This window comes from Monodon monoceros, unplaced genomic scaffold (genome assembly GCF_005190385.1).
Source record: "Monodon monoceros isolate NGI ecotype Baffin Bay Population unplaced genomic scaffold, NGI_Narwhal_1 Super_Scaffold_3, whole genome shotgun sequence".
Classification (NCBI taxonomy): Eukaryota; Metazoa; Chordata; class Mammalia; order Artiodactyla; family Monodontidae; genus Monodon; species Monodon monoceros.
Window position 1 is genome coordinate 100819603 of NW_021703780.1, and position 22125 is coordinate 100841727.

The following is a 22125-nucleotide window of genomic DNA, read 5'->3' on the forward strand; positions in this document are numbered from 1 at the left end:
CTGTGCTTCCCGAGTGGGAGGCGTTGAAGAAGCAGACACGGAGAAGCTGGGGATCATAGCGGGACCCTGGCCAGCTCTGCAGGCCTCCCAGCGCACATGACTCAGTTCTGCAGTTTTCAGGTGTAGTTGCTGCCTTCAGATTCCAGCTTCTGGGAGAGCGAGTAGTCTGGCCTAGATTGGGTCTCGTTCCCCCAAACGGAACTCATGCAAGTTCCTCAAAAGGATTGTGGAGTTCTGTGGCCCAGACTGCTCACCGTCTACAAGACATCTTCCCTCTCATTCTTCCACATCAAAAGTATGTTCTCTGTTAAAAGGATGACTTACTGCCTCTCTTTCGGATGGGTATGCAACTTAAAGCTCAATACATGTTTCTTGAGGGAGTGAAAGGATGAATTAATAAAGAGAATGGAAATGGCTTCATGTTTAACGGAGAATTTGGGGGCAGTCCTTTCTAAGCTAAAAAGTAACATACCGTTCACTCGTCATCAGCACTTCTTGTGGACAGACGCGGTCTGTGCTCCTCCTTTGTCTTTGCCAGTGTTACATCTGTGGGAGAGCGGTGGGGAGACCAGGGCGCCTTCCAGGGACCTGAGACCGGCCAGTGCACGCAAGCAGGCGCCCGGCGGGCCGCCCGTTGCCATGGAGACGGGGTCCTCGCCCCTGGGCGCCGCCATCTTGGGGCGCCAGCGGGCCCAATGGGCGGCTGCGCCGTGGCGGACGCGGGGTACGCGCGCGGATGGGCCACCCGCGGCCCAGCTCAGTCACGGCCATGGAGGCGCCCGCAGCTCGCCTGTTGCCGCTGCTGCTGCTGATCTGGGCCTGGGCCCCGGCGCCGGGCCGCGCCTCCGCGGAGGCACCGCCGCTGATCAACGAGGACGTGAAGCGCACTGTGGACCTGAGCAGCCACTTGGCCAAGGTGACGGCAGAGGTGGTCCTGGCGCACGCGGGCGGTAGCTCCTCGCCCCGCGTCACCTCCTTCCTACTGGCTCTGGAGCCCGAGCTGGAGGCCCGGCTGGCGTACCTCGGCGTGCAGGTGAGCTGGGCCCGGGGACACGGGCCGGCCGGGAGGACTGGCGCCCGTCCCCGCCCCGGACACGTCAGCCCCGGCCGGCGGCGCAGGCGGCTGGGCCCGTGGCCTGCGGGGGCGCCGCGCGGTGGTCCGGCCGGAGCGCGGATTCGCCAGGGAGCTGGGCTCCGGCCAGTGCGATCGCAAATGGAGCAGCTCCCCTGCTTCCAAGTTTGGAATCGTTTGAAACCGCTGTTAATATAACGCACTTCTTACGGTTGCGAACGGCGGCTTCAAAAAATTTCCTTTTCCTTAAAGTTAGTTTAAAAACTCGTGCAAGTAATACAGTACAGAAAGGGAAAGTCCAGTTCTCTCCCTCCCCCCGACCGGTTCTCATTTTTACAGTAACGCAGTAAATGCCTCCCAACTTTGCTTCTGTTCTTCTGTGCATTTCAGAGGTCATTTTTTTTTTTTTTTTTGCGGTACACGGGCCTCTCACTGTTGTGCCTCTCCCGTTGCGGAGCACAGGCTCCGGACGCGCAGGCTCAGCGGCCATGGCTCACGGGCCCAGCCGCTCCGCGGCATGTGGGATCTTCCCGGACCGGGGCACGAACCCGTGTCCCCTGCATCGGCAGGCGGACTCTCAACCACTGCGCCACCAGGGAAGCCCCTCAGTGGTCATTTTTATGCCTCTCAAGGAAGCAGTGTTGGCTTTGGGAATAGAGGGAATATACGTATACAGAGGTTTGCCTTCTATTACTGTTTTCCTTAAACAGCATCCATTAAGTGATTACCCAGTTATTGGTTTGGAGAATAGTCATTCCAGTGTCGTATTTCTTCTTAGCATACCTGACTGCTGAATTTGGAGCTATAAAGTTACCTTTATGGAGATCATGCTTCCGAAATGACTCCTGTTCCCTTATCATGCTTTGTCCATGATGAAACACGCAGTTTTACTTAAAGGTTTGTGGAAGGATGGATTAAAACTTCATTTGAATGTTCTGAATGTTAAATCCCATTCTTTTATGGAAACAAGTTATCATTTATTGAGGTTGCCACAGTATAACAAGACGACAGCAGAAGCTATCTGGCCATCATGCCGGAGAGCACTTAACTGGTGTCTTAACTGAGAATTTACCTTGTGTCGGGTATTGTGGTAGGTATTTTAAGTACATTCTCATTTAACTCTCATAAGAGCCCTTCGAGGTGTACTGTTACTGCTGGTGAGGACTGCAGTCTGGGAGGTTAAGTTGTTTACCCTACATGGTGTCTTAGAATAAAGAGTCAGGTTAGTTTCTTTCACGCTTTGTGTGTGTGTGTGTGTGTGTGTGTTCTTCACTGTACGACATTGCCTCTTGTGGCCTAGATGGTGTGAGGTAGGGTTCTGTTGGGGTATAAAACCTGTAGTCCCATCACCAGGTTTATTCAGAACCATTTTTTGATTTGTAGTCCAAGAGCGAGATGAGTCAGACGGGTGTATGTGCTCCCTTGTACCCCTATCCCAATGGGAAACGTAACTGGATGATAAACTTAACCAAGAGATGTGTATTTTCCAACAACTGACTGGGAGGCTTTGGTGAGGTTGCTAGAAATTGTTTCAGTGAATTATCTTCAACACTACATGTAGAAGTTTAGGAACTGGTAGAGGAGGCCGTGATGATTATCGAATAGGAGCCAGTGGTTCCTTGTCTTTTTACTACCAAAGACTTATCTTACTATTTTTGCTTTCATTTGGATCCTATATTTGAAATATTTTGTTTCTCTAATCTTTTATTAGATTACACATTGAATCTAGTAAATATTTAGAGGTGATAATAAATATTTCTTAAGACAAATCAACATATAACTGAACAATGAGAGTTCCTGATAAGCACAAGTATACTAGAATGTTCCCACTGTGATAGGATTCTAGTAAAAGTAGTGAAATTTGTTGTTTTTATTAGGCTGTACACCTTTGTTGAGGATGATTGTATGATAACTTTTAGGCTTTTTGAAATATGACAAATAGCTTTCTCATTATAGCTTTGTATACCCGATTGGGAATCACTGGTCCAGTCTTAAAAGGTGGTCTTAAATTTTTTTTCTTTTGGTGGAGGTTGGGTTGGCAAAGAGATCAGTGCTGTGTGTGTAAGTTTTTCCCTTAGAATCTGTTCCACAGTCTCATTCAAGATGCCTACTCTTTCTCAGAAAGACCCTGCAGCCTGCCGGAGTTGGCATCTTTTTCCTGGTTGCACAGCTGGTTGCAATGAAGGATAAGAATAAAAGAGTGTGCCACACAGTAGCCATTGCTTTTGCCACTGTTAACTTCTTTTGCGCGACTAAAATCAGTTTTGGTTATGCGTGAGACTTTTCTTCTACAACAATAAATAGGGACTTCCCTGATAGTGCAGCGGTTAAGAATCCACCTGCCAGTGCAGGGGACACGGGTTCAAGCCCTGGTCCAGGAAGATCCCACATGTTGCGGAGCAACTAAGCTCGTGTGCCACAACTACTGAGCCTGCGCTGTACAGCCCTTGAGCCACAACTACTGAGCCCATGCGCCGCAACTACTGAAGCCCGCACTGCACACTCCAGGGCCTGCGTGCCGCAGCAAGAGAAGCCACTGCAATGAGAAGCCCGCGCGCTGCAACGAAGAGTAGCCCCTGCTCGCCACAACTAGAGAAAGCCCTTGCGCAGCAACGAAGAGTCAACGCAGCCAAAATAAAAAATGAAAAAATAAAAGTAATAAACAATACTGGGACTTTTTCTATGCATAGGCATATTGGAATGTAAATGAAGAAGAAAACGTCCAGAAAGAAACCTTTCTGGCCTTTCTGTTTGGAAGTGTAAACTGTATTTGGAAGCGTAATTTTAATTTGTGTGTATTTGATCATTCAGGAAAATATTATGATTTTCTAGAGAATATCATACAGCTTATTCAGTGCAAAAGTAGGTCTTTTGACAGTGTTCTTGTATTTCACTTGAAAAATTGTTACTGAAACCAGCAAAATTCTGGTGGTTTGAATGTTTTAATATGGACTTCTGCGGCAGTTAGTTAATTGTTGACTCAAAATTTAGAGACTAAAAGACAAAAAAGAATAACTTCCTTTGTCCTTTTACAGGTGAAGGGAGAGGATGAGGAAGAGAACAATCTGGAAGTACGAGAAACCAAAATTAAGGGTAAAAGGTAAGGTAACGGTCAGCATATCTGTGTCTGTCTTGCCTTGTGTGGTTGTAGGCTATCACATCAGGGCTGGAATCATAACTAGGAGAGTCGCTTAGAATGGGCCCAGCGTGTTAGAGGCTGTCTCAGTTAGTAGAGTGTGTGGTAGCAGGCGACAGGCTCCCTGCATTCTGGACCCGTTTATGATGTCTTTTCTGACTCCTAGTGCTGAAACTGGACTCCCCTGAGAGTGGCAGTGTGTTTCACAACAGGAGAGTAGTTACTTCCATTGCCAGATCAGGTCTCTAATCTATGGGGGTAGGGATCCCCAGCCAATAGATGGGAAACTGGTGGGTGGGACCTGCGGGCTGTTTGCCTCAGCAGACACCCTCCCATCGCTGCTTGGCTACTGTCCTGTTTCCAAGGGGTAGACAGCCTCACCACACCTCCTCGCCAGCCTTCACGGCGCTGAAAGTGATGCCTTTTATTTTATTTTATTATTATTTTTTATTTTTTAAAATTTTTGGCTGCGTTGGGTCTTTGTTGCTGCGTGGGCTTTCTCTAGTTGCAGTAAGCGGGGGCTGCTCTTCGTTGTGGTGCGCGGGCTTCTCATTGCGGTGGCTTCCCTTGTTGTGGAGCACAGGCTCTAGGGTGTGCGGGCTTCAGTAGTTGTGGCACGCGGGCTCTAGAGCGCAGGCTCGGTAGTTGTGGCGCACGGGCTTAGTTACTCCGCGGCATGTGAGATCTTCCCGGACCAGGGCTTGAACCCGTGTCTCTTGTGTTGGCAGGCAGATTCTTAACCACTGTGCCACCAGGGAAGCCCAAAAGTGATGCTTTTTCACGGGAGGTAGACTGAGCTCTTTGAACATGAAGCCTGGGTTTGAACTTGCCGCCTTCTCTGCTCTAACCTCAGTACCTAGCAGGGGGCCTGGCACTTGTTATTTATTTTAAAACACTTTACTAAGGATAGTTTTCAAACACACGTTAAAAAGCAGGAAGGGACTTCCCTGGTGGCGCAGCGGTTAAGAATCCTCCTGCCAATGCAGGGGACACCAGGGTTCAAGCCCTGGTCCGGGAAGATACCACATGCTGCGGAGCAACTAAGCCTGTGCGCCACAACTACTGAGCCCGCAAGCCACAACTACTGAGCCCGTGCACCACAACTACTGAAGCCCGCGTGCCTAGAGCCCGTGCTCCGTAACAAGAGAAGCCACCGCAATGAGAAGCCTGCACACCGCAACGAAGAGTAGCCCCCGCTCACTGCAGCAACAAAGACCCAATGCAGCCAAACATAAAATAAATAAATAAAATAAATAAAATAAATAAATAAATGCCAAATAAGTAAATTTTAAAAGAGGCTTAAATTAATAGGTTGAAGGTATCTCTTAGAAGTAACTGCTTTTATCTTGGTACAAAATTTTGCTGTGGTTTTAAGCTGCTGTACTCTTTTCAGTTTCTTGGTCTCTCTTAATTGTTTCTCCTCATCCTTGCTCCAGCGGGAGATTCTTCACCGTCAAGCTCCCAGTCGCTCTTGATCCCGGGGCCAAGGTTTCAGTCATTGTGGAAGCCGTTTATACCCATGTGCTTCAGCCATATCCAACCCAGATCACCCAGTCGGAGAAACAGTTTGTGGTGTTTGAGGGGAACCATTATTTCTACTCTCCCTACCCGACCAAGACACAAACCATGCGTGTGAAACTCGCCTCCCGAAACGTGGAGAGCTACACCAAGTTGGGGAACCCCATGCGCTCCGAGGACCTCCTGGATTACGGACCTTTCCGCGATGTCCCTGCCTATAGTCAGGTGGGCCCTTGTGGAGTCCAGGCCACCCCTGTCCGCTGCAGAGCATGTCTCCTACGGGGGTGACTGTGCGATGAGGGGCTTGGGTGGGAATCCAAAGCACCATGTCAGATCATCCCCAGAGTTTTAACCTGCCGAGAAGTGACTCCATGGGGCACACTGTCCTCATTCTGGGAGTTCAGATAGAGGCTGGGGCTTGAGGAGGGCTTTCTAAAGGAGGTGGGAGTTGGGGGAGCAGGAAACCAGGCATTCTGGGCAGAGGCAATGGGGGGACAAAGGCGCGGGGATGGGAAAACCTGAGCTGTGCTGGCCCTGGTGGCTGGGGTTAGCTGCTGGTGGTGTTGCTGAGCCTAGGGCGTGAGCCTTAAAGGCAGAGGGAGTGATGAAGGCATAAAAAAGATGTTGTTATTATGGGGCGTTTCAAACACACAGAAGTATAGAGTATCGTAAACAGACAGCCATCTGTCACTGAGATTCAGTGGTTGTCAGGCTACTGCTTCAATGCTTCAGCCGTCCTTTCTCTATCTTTTCTTTGCTCTGTACTTTCAGGATAGAGTTTTTGAAGTACAAGTTTTCAAATCAAAGCATATAAACATTTAAAAATCTCTTGCTGTACTGCCAAATGCTTTTTCAGAAAATTTAGCCAATTTATTATGGCACCAGCACTATGGAACTGCCAGTTTCCCCGTAGCCGTGCCGGTATTGGCATTAAATGCTGTTAACTACAATTATAATAAAATAACAAAACAAAATAACCTTATCTCATCTACTTCTTGGACTTTGGGGAAAGAAAGGTGTTTTTCTGGTTCTTTTGGCCTTTAACTTTTTCTGTTTCTTCCATTTTTAAGGAGATTAAATTGACGTACAGCCCTGAGTAAGTTCAAGGTGTACAGCGTCGTGATTTGACTTATATCATGAAGTGATGATCGCAGGAGCTAGTGCACGTGCATCATCTCATACAGATACAAAATTAAAGAAATAGACACTGTTCAGACCTCGGCTCCAGTTTTGGTGCTTCATATATAAATTATATGGAACGAGGGGCCGTGAAATTAAAATTAAAAAAAGTTAAGTAAATAGAAAAAAAATTTTTCCTGTGATAAGAACTCTTAGGATTTACTCTCTTAGCTTTCATATGGAATGTACAGCAGTGCTAATTATATTTATCACGTTGTACGTCACATCCCTAGTACTTATTTATGTTATAGCTGGAAGTTTGGACCTTTTGACCACCTTCCTCCAATTCTCTCTCCGTCCCGCCTCTGCCTCTGGGGGCCACAAATCTGATCTCTTTCTCTATGAGTTTGTTTGTTTGGTTTTTGGTTTTCGAAGTGTAATTGACCTACAACACTATGTTAGTCCCTGTTATACAATATATTGATTCAGTATTTCTGTACATTTCAAAACGATCGCCACCATAAGTGCAGTTAGGATATGTCACCATACAAAGATATTATGTAGTTATTGACTTCCCCACACTGTACATTTCATACTTGTCTCATTTATTTTGCAACTGGAAGGTTGTACCTCTTAATGTGCCTCACCTATTTCTCTCCCTCCCTGACCCCCCTCTCCCCTCTGGCAACCACCAGTTTGTTCTCTATAACTCTGTTTCTATTTTGTTCATTTGTTTTCTAGATTCCACATATAAGTGAAATCATACAGTATTTGTCTTTTTCTGATTTATTTCATTTAGCATAGTACCCTCTAGATCCATCCATGTTGTCACAAATGGCAAGATTCCATTCTTTTTTATGCCTGGGTAGTGTTCCACTGTGTGTGTGTGTGTGTGTGTGTGTGTATGTGTATCTCACATCTTCTTTATCCATTCATCTATTGATGGGCACTTAGGTTGCTTCTGTATCTTGGCTGTTGTAAATGATGCTGCTATGAACTTTGAGTTGCATATAACTTTTCTAATGAGTGTTTTTCATTTTGTTTGGATAAATACCCAGGAGTAGAATTGCTGGGTCATATGGTGGTTGTATTTTTAATTTTTTAAGGAATCTCCGTACTGTTTTCTGTTGTGGCTGCCCCGCTTTACATTCCCAGCAATAGTGCATGAGGTTTCCTTTTTCTCTACATCCTCACTAACACTTGTTATTTATTATCTTTTGATAATAGCCATTCTGACATATGTGAAGTGATAGCACCTCATTGTGGTTTTGATCTGCATTTGCCTGATGATGTGTGATGTTGAGCATCTTCTCATTTGCCTGTTGGCTCTCTGAATATCTTCCTTGGAAAAATGTCTCTTCAGATCCTCTGCCCATTTGTAAATTGGGTCCTTTGTTTTTTGATGTCAGGTTGTAGGAGTTCTTTGTACAGTTTGGATGTTAATCCCCTATTGGCTGTATCATTTGCAAATATCTTCTTCCATTCAGTAGGCAACCTTTTCGTTTTGTTGGTAGTTTCCTTAGCTGTACAAAAGCTTTTTAATTTGATGTTTTTCTGGTCTTTTTGTAATTTTACTTTTAAAAAATTTTGTTATTCAGTTTATTTAAATTAAAAAGAAACAAAACAGTTCACCCATTTCTCCCACCCATGCCTCTGGTAACCACCATTCTGTATCTGTGACCAGAAAGATTTCTTAATACTAACTGCCGGGCCTCTGGGTGTTTTATTTGTAAAATCGGGGATAAGTAGTAATTACTTCGTTGTGATGTTCTGAGGATTAAATGAAATTATGTGCTTATTCAGAGCTCATAAAGAGTGCCTGATACATACATACATGTCAACTCCATAAATGTTATCTTAAAAAGTCTCTTCTGTGAACTTTTCTAGATGAATTTTCTTCAGGTTAGAACAATCCAGTAATGCTACGTGTCTCCCTCAGTTATGAGTTATTTGTTAGCTCACTGGTGAGAGGTTATGTCTTCTCTATTAGATCTTATATTTATTTCCTAGTTACAGTTTTTCTTTATTTACAGCTTAAGATTTTATTTTATTTTAAAACTGTAAAAATTGCTTTAAAAAATCAATTTAAAAAGCTCATTTGCAGAAATTTGGAAAATAAAAACTACAAGGAGAAAGTAGAAATAATCTGTAATTCTGTTTCCTATCTGTGTTGAGATTCTCATGTATCTCAGTTCAGGTTCTGTTTTCTTTTTCTCACGTAGTCGCTATAAAATAACGAGTATAGACAATTTTGTTTGTAAAACAAATGATGTTTATGTTGGAACCTAAAACAGCTTTGTGTATTCTGTCTTTCCAATTAATAATATATCGCGACTATTTCCATGTCATTACGTTAGAGACAGCACAATTTAACCATTCTGTTGCATACATTAGATGTGTCACAGTTTAACCGTCCTAGTACTGATGTATAGGTTGTTTCCAATCAATTTGCTTTAAGCTAGTGTTGATTCCTCTGTCGCCAAACTTTGAGCTGCTTGTTTCCTTCCTCTCCAGGACACTTTTAAAGTACATTCTGAGAACAACAGCCCTTTCCTGACCATCACCAGCATGACCCGAGTCATCGAGGTCTCCCACTGGGGTAACATTGCTGTGGAGGAAAACGTGGACCTGAAGCACACAGGGGCTGTGCTGAAGGGGCCTTTTTCGCGCTATGATTACCAGAGACAGCCAGATAGTGGAGTCTCCTCCATCCGTTCTTTTAAGGTATGGACTGTTGGACTTGGACATTGGGGAAACTATGACTATCACATCTGTCCTTTCTTTTGCTTTTTGAAAGTAGCTAATTATGGACAGTCGTTGGGATTGACTGGTGTTCAGGTAGTTGAGTGATGGTGTTAGAACCAACAGAATGTTAAAAAAAAAAATTGCCTCCAGGAATTCCCTGTCGGTCCAGTGGTTAGGACTTGGCATTTTCACTGCTGTGGCCCAGGTTCAATCCCTGGTTGGGGAACTAGCATCAAGGCCAAAAAAAAAAAAAAAGCCCCCATTTATACAAGTAAGTCATGTTTTTTAAAGAAAATTTGAATAATGGAAAAAGGAAAAACAAACCCAGGCACTAGTTTTGCTGACACTCTTTAATATATTTCCTTTTTCTTTTATAATACTGTTTTTAAAAAACATTTGATCGTATTGCATATACAGTTTTGTATCTTTTTATGTCTTATAAATGAAATCCTAGAAGCATTTTCACGTACTTAAGTATTACAGAAGCGCTCACTGTGCGAACAGAGGCATTACATTTTCCTCTCAATTATCAAAATTTGCTTACAGATTTGGAAATAAATAATTAAAAATAAGTAAAGATTTTAAAAAATTAGTTAAAAATATTAGGTGAAGAAACCCCTTTCATAAGTAAACCATAAACCACCTAGCGATTTCATGTGATTTCCTCCATCTTTAGTTTGCTCGCCTGCAAAATAACTTACAGATTATTTTTACCTTTGTATTAAGTCTTTAGCATTTGCAAAGGTATTTATGAGTCTGTTATTTACTGTTTCGAAGAATTTGGCTATTTACCAACGTTGACTGAGAAGCAGATGAGGTATCTAGATATTCTGGGGCCTTTGGGGGGAAGTTAGACTCTGCTCAGGCTCTTCACAGTTTGGAGACCATGAAGTAGTGATGTGATGGAGAGCCTGGTGCAGGAAGTCTCTTCTGGACTTAGGGCCGCTTCCTCCGCGTCAGGGTCTGGGGCCTTCAGAAGGCGTGCTCGCTCTCTTGCAGACCATCCTCCCTGCTGCTGCACAGGACGTTTATTACCGGGATGAGATCGGCAACGTTTCCACCAGCCACCTTCTTATTTTGGATGACTCCGTAGAGATGGAAATCCGGCCTCGCTTTCCTCTTTTCGGCGGGTGGAAGACCCATTACATCGTCGGCTACAACCTCCCAAGCTATGAGTACCTCTATAATTTGGGTCAGTTTTCAATTGTTAGGGAGTTGAAAAGGGAAAGACTGTCTTTTTCTTTAATTTCCTGTGGGTTTGTTTTGTGTTGTGTCGTGTGTGTGTGTGTGTGTGTGTGTGTGTGTGTGTGATAATTGCCAGTCCTTTTAGATGGGGAGAGGGTATTCTCTTGTCATTCTTAGGAAGGCTGGGATATCAGCAACAACTTTTCATGGGTGGGTAAAAATTACTGTTGTAAAAGTGATACCTGCGTATGGTAATCAATTCACATAGGACAGCAAAAAGCTTCTTCTTACCCCCAGTTCTAGCATAAGAAGGAACTACTTAAATTCTTTAAATTTGAAATATTTAAAAAATAAAAAATTCAGAGAATAATAAACACTTTTACACAAGCACCCAGAACTATTGATTATAAACATTTTGTCATATTTCCAAGTCTTTCTTTTTAAAACCTTTTTAATGTAAAATAAAATCTAGTAAATCACACAAATGTAAAGTTCAGTAAATTATAAGAGGAGCACCTTGTAACCATCACTCAGGTCAAGAAAGTGAAATTGGCCAGCCACTCAGAAGGCCCTCATGTACCTCCTCTTTTCCCCACAACAGCGATCACCGTCCTGGCTTTTGGGAGACACTCTCTTGAATTTCTTCATCGTTCTATCACCCACTTGTATGTCTCTAGATACTCTAGTTCTGCGTTTTTCAAAAAAGTTGATTTGTCTTGTCAGCCTCTAGTAATCCACAGTTTCCTCCTCCATCTGTTTTCCTCATGGTTTAGCTGTTGAAGAAGTTGACCTTATTTGTAGTGTAGCCCATGGTCTGGATTTTGCTGATTGCGGGTCAGAGTGCAGGGCAGCACGTCCCTCTGTCTTCCGTATTTCTAGCCCATTGACAGCTGTCTCTGGAGCCTGATCAGACTCAGGTAGATCCTTTCAGCAAGACTCAGCTGATGCGTTCTTTCATTGAAGGCACACAGTCGGTGGTGGCTGGTGTCTCCTTTTGTGATGTTCAGGGCCTAGATTCTAGTACTTTACTTAGGAGAAAGACACGCACAAAACCAGTCACAGCTATGTCTGCTTGACCCTCCAGGAGACCAGTATGCATTGAAGATGAGGCTTGTGGACCACGTGTTTGATGAACAAGTGATAGACTCTCTGACTGTGAAAATCATCCTCCCAGAAGGGGCCAAGTGAGTCTGACCTCCCTTCCTGTCTCCCTTCCTGGTGGTGCCCTCTTGGCACCTCAGTGGGACGTTGGGTCCTAGGGCGCAGAGGAGGGGCTTCCGGTGGAGTTTAAACTGAGACATTTGACTCAGTGAGGGCACAAGATGCACTTATGAGCTATCCCAACACAGCCCTTTCTGTGACAGGGGCAGGATTCATAGCAGGCCAGAGTGATGGCCTGAGTCCGATGAGGTTACTGGCAAAAGGAAAGAACCACAAAGTTGAGGCAGCTGGGTGGCCTTGGGCTGTGCTCCTAGGAAGGGGAGGGATAGTGGAGAGGGCTTTGTCTTGTCCTGGGTGTGTCACATCAGGTTCAGAAGGTGGGGGGCGGGGGAGGGTGGTCTCAGATGGTATATCAGGTTCCATGGTTATAAACAGAGGGAGCTGTCTTTGGCCAGTTTAAGCAGAAAGGAAGGAATCTGGAAGGGTAAGGGATCTCATCAAATGTTGGCCTAAGTTGAAGAACCAGGCTTGGGAAAGGACAGAGCCACAGCGTCTCTAGGAGTACACTTGGCAGAAACCAGTTGACACTCACAGGGCCCCCTGCCCTTGGCATGGGCGACAAAACATTCTCATACTCAGGGCTTTCTGACAGTGGGTCCGCGGTCTCAGGGGGTTGGGTGTTCCCTGTGACGGGAGGGGAGCAGAGCGGAGTAGAACTCGTGACCCTGGAAGACCCCTTGGGTCTTGGATCCTCACTGTGAACCTAGTTGGTCAGTGCAGTTTGTCTGAGGCTCAGTTTCCTCCCATTGGCATCTAGAAACATCCAAGTGGACAGTCCCTATGAGATCAGCCGAGCCCCTGATGAGCTGCACTACACCTACCTGGACACGTTTGGCCGCCCCGTGATCGTGGCCCACAAGAAAAACCTGGTGGAACAGCACATTCAGGACATGGTGGTATGCGCTCCACAGCCCTGCCTCCCAGGCCTCCTCCCTGGACAGTGGCTGCAGGGTCAGGGACTTGCCATCCTCTCCTCCTTGCCTGGAGTGGTTTGGGCACAGCCGCCTCTGGGGGCGGGGGTGGGGCAGATGGCGGGGGCAGCCCGGACAGTTGTAGGCCTGGCGAGGCCCCTTCGCCCCCAGGTTTCCGAGTCCGGGTGGACCTGTGTGTCAGCGTGTGTTCCTGGCTCCCCCCAGGTGCACTACACCTTCAACAAGGTGCTCATGCTGCAGGAGCCCCTGCTGGTGGTGGCTGCCTTCTACGTCCTGTTCTTCACCGTCATCGTCTACGTCAGGCTGGACTTCTCCATCACAAAGGTACCCAACTCGGCCGTCTGCAGTGCGTGCTTGACTCGCTTTCCTAGCGCCCGGCCGCGCGACATAGGCCTCTGCCCTGCCTGTGGCCTCAGCTGACCGTTACCCTAGAGACCCCTCCTTTTGTTGCTGTGGTCACGGACATGCGCTGTCGAAGGAGACAGGTTGCTGCTGGCGGCCAGTTCCGTGGGGAGAGGCGGTGGGCAGAGCGTGTGCCCAGAAAGGCTCGCGGGGAAGTGACTGGCAGAAGAGGTGGGGCGGGGCCTTTGGCTGGAGGGAGCAGCTTGTGGCACAGCATGGCAGGCTTTCGCTGGGGCCTGTGGGTGGCAGTTGGTACGAATGAGCAAGGACGTTGGTCTGGCTGGTTCCATAGACCAGCGAGGCTGCCCCGGGGTAGGGGTGCCACCGGGGCAGCTGCTCACCTTGTCACACAGAAGGGCTGAGTCTAGGTTTTACTGTGACATATCCCCATTTCCTAAGCTATAAAAATTGCTTTTTTATTAATTTAAAAAATCCCGAGTTTTAAAATAATTCTGCATTTAGACATTTTACAAGAATAGTAAAACGAACTCTTGTGCACTCTTCACCTGGACGGAGTGGTTAACATTTGGCCTCTCTGTTGTATGTACTCTTCCTGAGCCGTTTAAGTTGCCCGCCTCCCTTGAATTCTTAGGCGTGTGCACAGCCTGACCCCAAGGGCCCCGTTTCACACAGCCAGAGCACGATGATCGAAGTCCGGAATGTGACGTTGCTCTAATAACAACCAGCACCCAGTCCAGGCTCAAATTTTGCTGATCGCCCCAAGGGTAACTTCTATAGCCATTATTTTTCATACTTGAGAATTCAGTTGAGGATGACGCATTGCATTTAGTTGTCATATTTCCTTAGTCTGCTTTAATCTGGGACATTCCTCAGCCTTGTGTGTACGTTAGGTTTCTTATGTTTCTCCTTGAAATTCAGATTATGCATTTTTGGCAAGAACATTATGAAGTGGTGCTGTGTGTGCAGTGCATCACGTCGGGAGGTGCCTGATGTCATTTGGTCCGGGGTTGGTGATACTGACTCTCCTTGGTTGAGTTGGTGCCTTTCTTGGTTTATTCGCTGTACCGTCACTATTTTTCTTTGCAATTAGTACATAATCTGTTTGGGGCTATGTAAACACCATATATGCTCACCCATTCGCTACAGTATTCATCACTAATTCTTATCTGAATCTCATAGTTGTGGTGGCTGAAAAACTACGGTGCCTTTTACCTCACTAGGTGGTTTTCTACTATAAGGAAAAGCTTTTTTTGTTGGCTGGTTGGTTCATTATTCGGTTGGATTCATGTGTTATTTTATTGGATTACTGTCCACTGTGCCATTCCTTTTGATGCTCAAGTGTCCCAGGTTTGACTGTCTTTCCGTCTACGTCGTATTTTTGTGCACTTCCTTATTGTAGCGTGCAGCAATACGTTTCCGGCATATCTTGTACTTTCTCCGAGGAGCTCCGGTTCCTTTCAGTGCAGAATGGTACCTGGAGACCATGATCTGGGAGCTGGTTGTGATCACTGCTCTTGGAGCATCTCTGCTCCTCAGCCCTTTCAGCAGACAGAGCCGGGAGATAAATACATGTGGTATTTGAAGTATGAGTTATTCCAGTCTAACACCGCAGGGTTCTTTGCCTGGATCCCAACATCAGTGTGTTTGTTTATTTGCTGAAGTCTATAAACAAAACAAAACAGTCCCACAGTTGCTGCACTCATACCACTACAAACACCAAACCTACCAGTAGAGCGCCAGGTTTCTTGGCAGTTCTTTTTGTCTTTATTTTTTTAAATAAATTTATTTATTTTATTTAAATTTTTGGCTGCATTGGGTCTTCATTGCTGCGTCCGGGCTTTCTCTAGTTGCGGCGAGCGGGGGCTACTCTTCGTTGCAGCGCGTGGGCTTCTCGTTGCGGTGGTTTCTCTTGTTGTGGAGCACGGGCTCGAGGCTCCTGGGCTTCAGTAGTTGTGGCACACGGGATCAGTAGTTGTGGCTTGCAGGCTCTAGAGTGTGGGCTCAGTAGTTGTGGTGCACGGGCTTAGTTGCTCCGTGGCATGCGGGATCTTCCGGTATCGGGGATCAAACCCATGTCCCTTGCATTGGCAGGCGGATTCTCAACCACTGTGCCACTAGGGAAGCCCTCTTTTTGTCTTTAGATTGAGACCATAGTGTCAGAGTACTGTGATCCCAAGGTAGTTGCTCTGTTCTTCTTTCCCTGGTTACTCATTTGAAAGGTATTAGGTTCATTGATGCTTGAATTTTATTCTGGTTTCTTCCTCCATCATTGGTAATATTTAATGTTGGTTGTGATACCGTAAAACACTAACAAAGTTCTAAATTGAGAACTTGAAAATGGTGTGGATTCCTCCACCCTGTCCCACCCTGCCTTGTAGGGAACAATTTCATCAGTCCCCTAGGTAGCCTTTCTGATTTGTTTATTTTGCAAAAACAGGCAGATATTTCATTCTTATTTTCTTCTTCTGTACACAAAAGGTAGCAACAGCATATCTATTTTTCACTGTTTTCACTTAACTAACGTATCCTGAAAATCACTCGTATCAGTTCATAGAGAGCTTTCTTCCTTGTTATTTTTTTATAGCTGCAGAGGACTCTCTTGTATGGATAAGTCATAGTTTATTCAACTGATTTCCTGTGTACACATCTCTATTTTAAAGCTTTGATAATTTACTGAGGAGGAGAAAACTAATTGTGGGCCAAATCGACCTTCTGCAGGCCAGAGTCAGCCTTTGAGCATGCCCGGTTAGGGCTTCTGCAGTAGCCCACTGGTTAGGGATTCTGGGGAGTACATGGGGCTGCGTCTGAAGGGCCTTGGCTGGCTAAGGAGCTTGGGCTTCATCCTTTAGGCCCTGGAAACACGTCCTGGAAGTCTTCCCCGGCCTGAGATGGAATTTCTCCTCCCTCAGCACCTCATACCCCTCTCACGGTGCACCCTGGCATTAGTATCCCTCTTATACCAGTGTGTCTGTCCTGCTGGACTTGGATGTGAACATCTGCTTCATCTTCCTGTCCTGCCCATTGCTGAACCGTTCCAGGGTCAGTGTCGGCAAGAGTGTGATTCTCTTGACTTTCCAAGATGGTGGCTTTTCTCGTTTGTGTGCTAGTGGTGGGTGCTCCTTGGGAGGAGAAGGTCGCAGTGGGCTCAGGGCTGGATGTCATCACACACGGTGTCTCTCCCCCAGGATCCGGCTGCAGAAGCCAGGATGAAGGTGGCCTGCATCACAGAGCAGGTCTTGACCCTGGTCAACAAGAGACTAGGTCTCTACCGTCACTTTGATGAGACAGTCAATAGGTACAAACAGTCCCGGGACGTGTCCACCCTCAACAGTGGCAAGAAGAGCCTGGAAACGGAGCACAAGGCCTTGGCCTCGGAGGTGGCGCTGCTGCAGTCCAGGCTGAAGACGGAGGGCTCCGACCTGTGCGACAGAGTAAGTGCCTGCCGTCACCGTGTCACCCGGCTCCTTCCTGCCTCGCCCAGCGTGGCCTTGCTCGCCGCTGGCCTGTGGGGTGGGCGCGCCCCGTTATGGCCGCGTCGCGTGGTGCCTACCCTTGGGGTGGAACGAGGTTTGGGCTCTTGGTTGTGAGCTGGATTTGGAGGAAGTGCTGCTGGCCTCCACAGCACTGGTGTTGAGAGCAGCTGCTTCCTCTCCTGGAGGCCAGACTGGATGAGGCTCCAGATTGCTCGGGCTGCAGGGAGAAGCACCCAGACTTAGAATCGTGGGTTTGAATCCAGGCTCTGATTCAGAGTTTCTGAACCTGAGCAGGTTACCTAACTTGTGTGCCTCAGTTTCCTCATCTCTAAAATGGGCGAGCTGTTAATCCTTACTGAGCTCACAGCGGTCATGTGAAATGAGTTAGTGCATGTGAAGCGCTGGGAACCCTGCCTAGGACGTGCTGCATGAGTTCTTGGTGCCTGTAAATGAGGCTGAAAGTCCCCGGGGTGCCCCTCTCCACGCGCCCCCACCCACTCCTGCTCCGTCTCCGCACCCCTCTGTGAAACCACGTATCCGTGTGCTTAAGTATTTATTGTGCGTCAGCTCCCGAGGGTGCGGTGCCTCATCTGTCGTCACTGCTGTTTTCCAGTGTAGCGTCGTGCCTGGCTTCATGGCTCACAAGTATTTGTTGAGTGTTGAATCAATGTAGCTATAAAAGGCCTCAGCCTGACACCCAGTTGGTGATGACAGGAGTTGCCCGCCCGCGGCCGTTGGCCCTCTGCCCGACCAAATCCCTGGCCAAGTTTGGCCGTGGGAGGGAAGAGAACAAACGTTCACTGAGTGCCTGCATGTGTCCGGCACTGTGCCGGGGGGTGTCGGTGTTTCCACACTTGGTCCTTACAGTCTCTCCGCATCTGGGGCCGGGGGTGGTGAAGGGCCTGGCTCACAGGGGCCAGAGCTTGCGGGAACAGGCCTTACAGGGGGTGAAGCTGGCCTCTCCCTCCACAGCAGCCCTTCTGCCCTGGGCGGTGGCGGGGGTGGGGGTGGGGGGTCTGTGGGGCGGGGCCGCGGAGGACACTCGAGCCCTGCCCTGCTCTTGCCTCGGCCAGGTGAGCGAAATGCAGAAACTGGACGCACAGGTCAAGGAGCTGGTACTGAAGTCAGCAGTGGAGGCCGAGCGGCTGGTGGCTGGCAAGCTCAAGAAAGACACGTACATCGAGAATGAGAAGCTCATCTCAGGAAAGCGACAGGAGCTGGTCACCAAGATCGACCACATCCTGGATGCCCTGTAGCCCTGCACTTCCAGAGGGCAGGGTGGGAGTGGTGAACATCAAGGCCAGCAAACGCTGGCTTCTGTATTTTGCAAAAGGCCTTCAAGGAAGAAGGAAGCCAGGCTCTGCCTCAGGCAATACAAGAAGCTTAGTTTTTGTCCCTAAAATGTTCCTTTAAAAAAAAAAACAAAAAAAAAACTTAAATGTTATTAGAAACAAAATACTTTTGTGTTTTGAACAAGGAGGTTTTTGAGTTGGTTTTGTTCTGAAGCCTAGGATATTCTTCCCACCTGTAAGCCCCTTGTTTCACGCCCTTCTAATTCCTGATGTTTGGGTATTTTACAGGCGTGTGTGTATGCTTTTTAAAGCATGTGTGACCAAATGAAAATAAAGCTGGAACGGTGAACATCTGTTCTGTTCTGTTGAACGCCTCTCATAACTTATTTCTTAACTTTGGGGATAGTACTTTTATCAAGTGCTTTTTACCCATTAAATAATGGGTTCGCTCCTGAGAGCAAGTCTGCATGGCAAGTACTGGTTACATTTTACATATCAGAACACTGACGCCACAAAGATAAAGTGGCCTAGGTAAGGTCCCAGAACAGAGTGGTGGGGTGTCACAGTGCTTGTGTCATGGGCTCTTCTGGGCACCAAGGAAACAATGAGCAGGGCAGAGATGGCTCTTGTGGAGAACAGTCACGTGATCAACACAGACTCATAGTCACAAACTGATAGAATCCTGTAAGCAAGAGGGACAGGGTCCTCTGATGGTAAATACAGGAGAGCACTGGATGGGGATGGGAGTTGGGGAGAGTTTCCCTGAGAAAGTGGCATAGCATGTGCCAAGGCCCTGGGGCTTGAGGACCTGAAGGGAATCCAGAGAGTGGGGTACAAAGTGTATGACACAGGGCTGCAGAGCTGGAAGAGCCCAGACAAGACAGGGCTTTACAGGTCGGCCCAGCCTTTTGGCTTGACCCCAAAGTCAAGGGAAGACCGACCCATGTATGAGAGACATGCTTAGCTTTGATTTTGGCTGAGAACGAACTGAAGGCTATAAGTAGATGTGGGAGAAGGCCTGCCAGCCTGTTGTAACCCAGGTAGGAGATGAAGGCGTGGGCCAGGGTGGTGATGTAGGGACACGGATGGACTGGAGAGACTTATGTGGGGGAATCGGCTGCTGAGTGATCAACTCCCTCCACTCCACTCTCCTCTCCGCCTAGGGTGGATGCCTTAGCCTCACCTAGCGAAGTCCTGCTCGTTCTTCAGGAAACAGCTTAGGTGCTGCCCCCGGGAAGCGTTCCACGACCTCGGGACCCATCCTGTTGTACCCTCTTGTGGTACCCTGTACCCGTCGTCCACATCTTCCAGCGCTGTCGGAACGCGTGTGATCACTGGGCCAGCCCTGATGAGGCAGGGGTCTCGCCTGATACGCTCACCCTTGTGTTATCAGCTAGATGTTCCGATCAGCGTGGGATACCCAGTTGGTGCCTTCCATCTTGGTGGGGAGGGTGGCAGGATGGCTGTGCCATTCACCTAATGTGGGGAAGTCTGCACGAGGCCAGCTTTGAGGAAGACGATGATGAATTCTGTTTCAGACCTGGTGGGGGGGGGGTGCCTGAGCCGCCCGGTGGGACCGTCCGTGGGAGCTGGATATTCGGCGTGGAGACGGCTGCGGAAACGGCGAGCTGGAGGCTGCGGGTCCACTGCCAGGGAAGGGTGTGAGGTGGTGGAGACCCAGGACTGAGTATTAGGGCCCCAGGGTGCCGCGGCCGCCTGGAGCACGACGCTGCGCGGGTGCGGCAAGGGAGCGCAGGACCGCGTGGACTCGGGCAGTGTGTGTCTCGGGTCTACCAAGAGGAGGCTGTGGGGTTTCGGAGCGGGTCGTTCAGGTGGTGACTGCAGAACTGCGTGGCTGGGCGGTGGGGACGGGCGCGGGACCGCGGGGAGGCTTCCCGGTGCAACTGACAGGTTGAGGATGGACGGGTTCAGGTGTGTTAACTGCCGTCGCGGAGTGTCCGGTGGGAGTGGGAGGCTGAAGAGGAAATGATGGAGGACAGTGTGAGGGCTTGAGGCGGGGGGCGGGGAGGGTACGGAAGACGTTCGCTCCAGAGCGGGGCTGCACGACTCCCGGTCCCACCGGCACTGTGGTCTCGGGGAGCCTGGGAGACCGACGGGCGGTGTTCAGTTAGCCCTCGGGAGGGAACAGGTGACGGTACCTCGCGGCCGCTCCCTCGGCCTTAATGCTGGCCCCTCCGAAGAGCTTCTGGCCGCGCCGGGTTCTCGGGTTCCGCTCTCGAGGCCGCAGGCGGGGCTGCGCTCGGCCGCGGCCCTGGGCTGCAGGGCGGGCTCCCCTGGGGCGGGGGCCGCCTCGGCTGGCTGTTAGGCAGCTTCTCCTCCAGCCTCCCCGCCCGCCTAGTTCGGGTAAATCCTTCGCTTCGGAGCAGGGAAGGGAAGAACCGCGGTTAGAAACCGAGGGTCGTGCCGGCGGGCGCCCTCTGCTGGGCCGGCGGGCCGCGCGCAGGCCGGGGAGCAAGCTGCGTGGCGCCCTCGCGACTCCCGGAAACCCGCCGACACTACACGGGCTGCGCCGGGCGCGCAGGCGCGGAGGGCCCGCCGGGAAGACGCGGCTAGGGGAGCCGCGCATGCGCAAGGCCGCACCCCTGGTGAAGCCGAGGGCTCTAGCGGTGGTGCCACCTAGGGGCGGGGGCCGGGAGTCGCCGCCCGGCCTGGACCAGACTTGCGCTGGGCCGGCAGGAGCCCGGGCCTCGTCCATCACCCCAGCGGGACCCGGGCTAGGCCTGCGCGCCCGCTGCCCCAGCTCCGCGCATCCCCAGCTCTGGGGCGCGGGCCCCCCTGTTCCTACCTGGTCCTGGATTCCCCAGTGGCCAGCGGGGCCTGGTTCCCCCTCCTAAGCCCGGGGCGAGGGTGGACTGGCCTGGCCCGTGGTGCACGGCGAGGTGCCCCAGACACAGATACGTTCACTGGTCGAGGACCAGCCTCCTCCCTGGGCCCACAGTGGGGAGTGGGCGCTCCTGGGCCACGTGCGGTCTAGGCACCCAGGCCAGCCTGCTATCCAGCCCATCACCCGACCCCACCGTCCAGCCCATCACCCGACCCCACCGTCCAGCCCATCATCTGACCCCGCTGTCCACCCCGTTTTCCAGCCCCGCTGTCCAGCCCCATCGTCCAGCCTGCCTCCTCCACGGACGGGCCTCGAGCTGCCCACGGCTGCGGGGGGTCAGAGGGAGGAAAAGGTGGCTGAAGAAGAGGGCCGGGTGTCAGTCTCCCCCTCCATTTGTCTTGGAGGCTGACATGGAGAAACCCCAGAGGGCCAAGTGCGCCCTCACAGTTTCACCACAAGTATCCTGGCCGGGCGTCTGGCGCCGAGCTGATACTGCAGCCCGGCCAAAGCCCCGCCGGAAGCGCTGCCAGCAGTTGGGGCCGCGGCCCAGACAGGAAAGGCCCCCGCGCCCGGCCCGCGGCCTCACTACGCCGGCTGCTTCCCCGACGGCGGGGCCAGACCGGAGCCCAGTGGCCGGGGACCGGGACCCGGACCTGGGGACCCACCTGTCACCTGCCTGGAGGTGACACGGAGGGAAGATGGAGCCTGCGGCCTGGGCCTGACCTGAGCCAGTGGAAGGGCGTCCTCTCCCTCCCATGGCCGAGCCCTCGTGGTGCCCCCCACCCAGCTGTTTACATTCCCAGCGTCCCTGCCGTCGCTGGTTCCATGGTCACTGTGACAGGCCCAGAACCAACTGCAGGGAAACAGAAGTGAACAGAAGGCCACGGTATTGGCCGTGGGGAAGAGCAGGCCGAATGGGACACAGTTAAGAGGAGTGATCAGAGGGCCTGGAGGAGTTGCAGGTGGGGATGGTGGGGAGGGAGGAGCCCAGACTCCAGCCCCCTTTTTTGCCTTTCCTTCAGGAGGTGAAATCCAGAAAGGTATGTTTTAAGATGAGAAAGACAGGAGCCCCTTTCAATGCTGGAGGGAAGGAAGGAGGTCATGGGGAGGGAAAGGTCGCAGATCCAGGAGAGAAGGCGCTGGTCAAGAGAAGGAGTCCCGGACAGCAGGACTGGACGGGATTGAGGGCTGAACGGGGATTTCGAGGGAGATCTCTGAGCAGTT

General features: G+C 49.8%; 2 protein-coding genes across 2 annotated transcripts; one reads left to right on the forward strand and one right to left on the reverse strand.

The window, feature by feature from the left end:
* The first annotated feature begins 721 nt into the window (after positions 1-721).
* On the forward strand, positions 722-18407 carry RPN1 (ribophorin I). Its single transcript, XM_029243437.1, has 10 exons — positions 722-1033; positions 4108-4172; positions 5645-5951; positions 9360-9569; positions 10590-10782; positions 11860-11959; positions 12754-12892; positions 13133-13252; positions 16477-16722; positions 17838-18407. Exons 1-10 carry the CDS (start codon positions 737-739, stop codon positions 18018-18020), a joined length of 1860 nt encoding a protein of 619 aa, XP_029099270.1. The 5' UTR covers positions 722-736; the 3' UTR covers positions 18021-18407.
* Positions 16741-20643, reverse strand: LOC114907627 (BRD4-interacting chromatin-remodeling complex-associated protein-like). Its single transcript, XM_029243342.1, has 3 exons — positions 20216-20643; positions 19240-20031; positions 16741-16981 (listed from the first exon to the last, which is right to left on the reverse strand). The coding sequence occupies exons 1-2, from the start codon at positions 20641-20643 to the stop codon at positions 19533-19535; spliced, it is 927 nt and encodes a 308-aa protein (XP_029099175.1). The 3' UTR covers positions 16741-16981; positions 19240-19532.
* Between the last annotated feature and the right edge of the window lie 1482 nt (positions 20644-22125).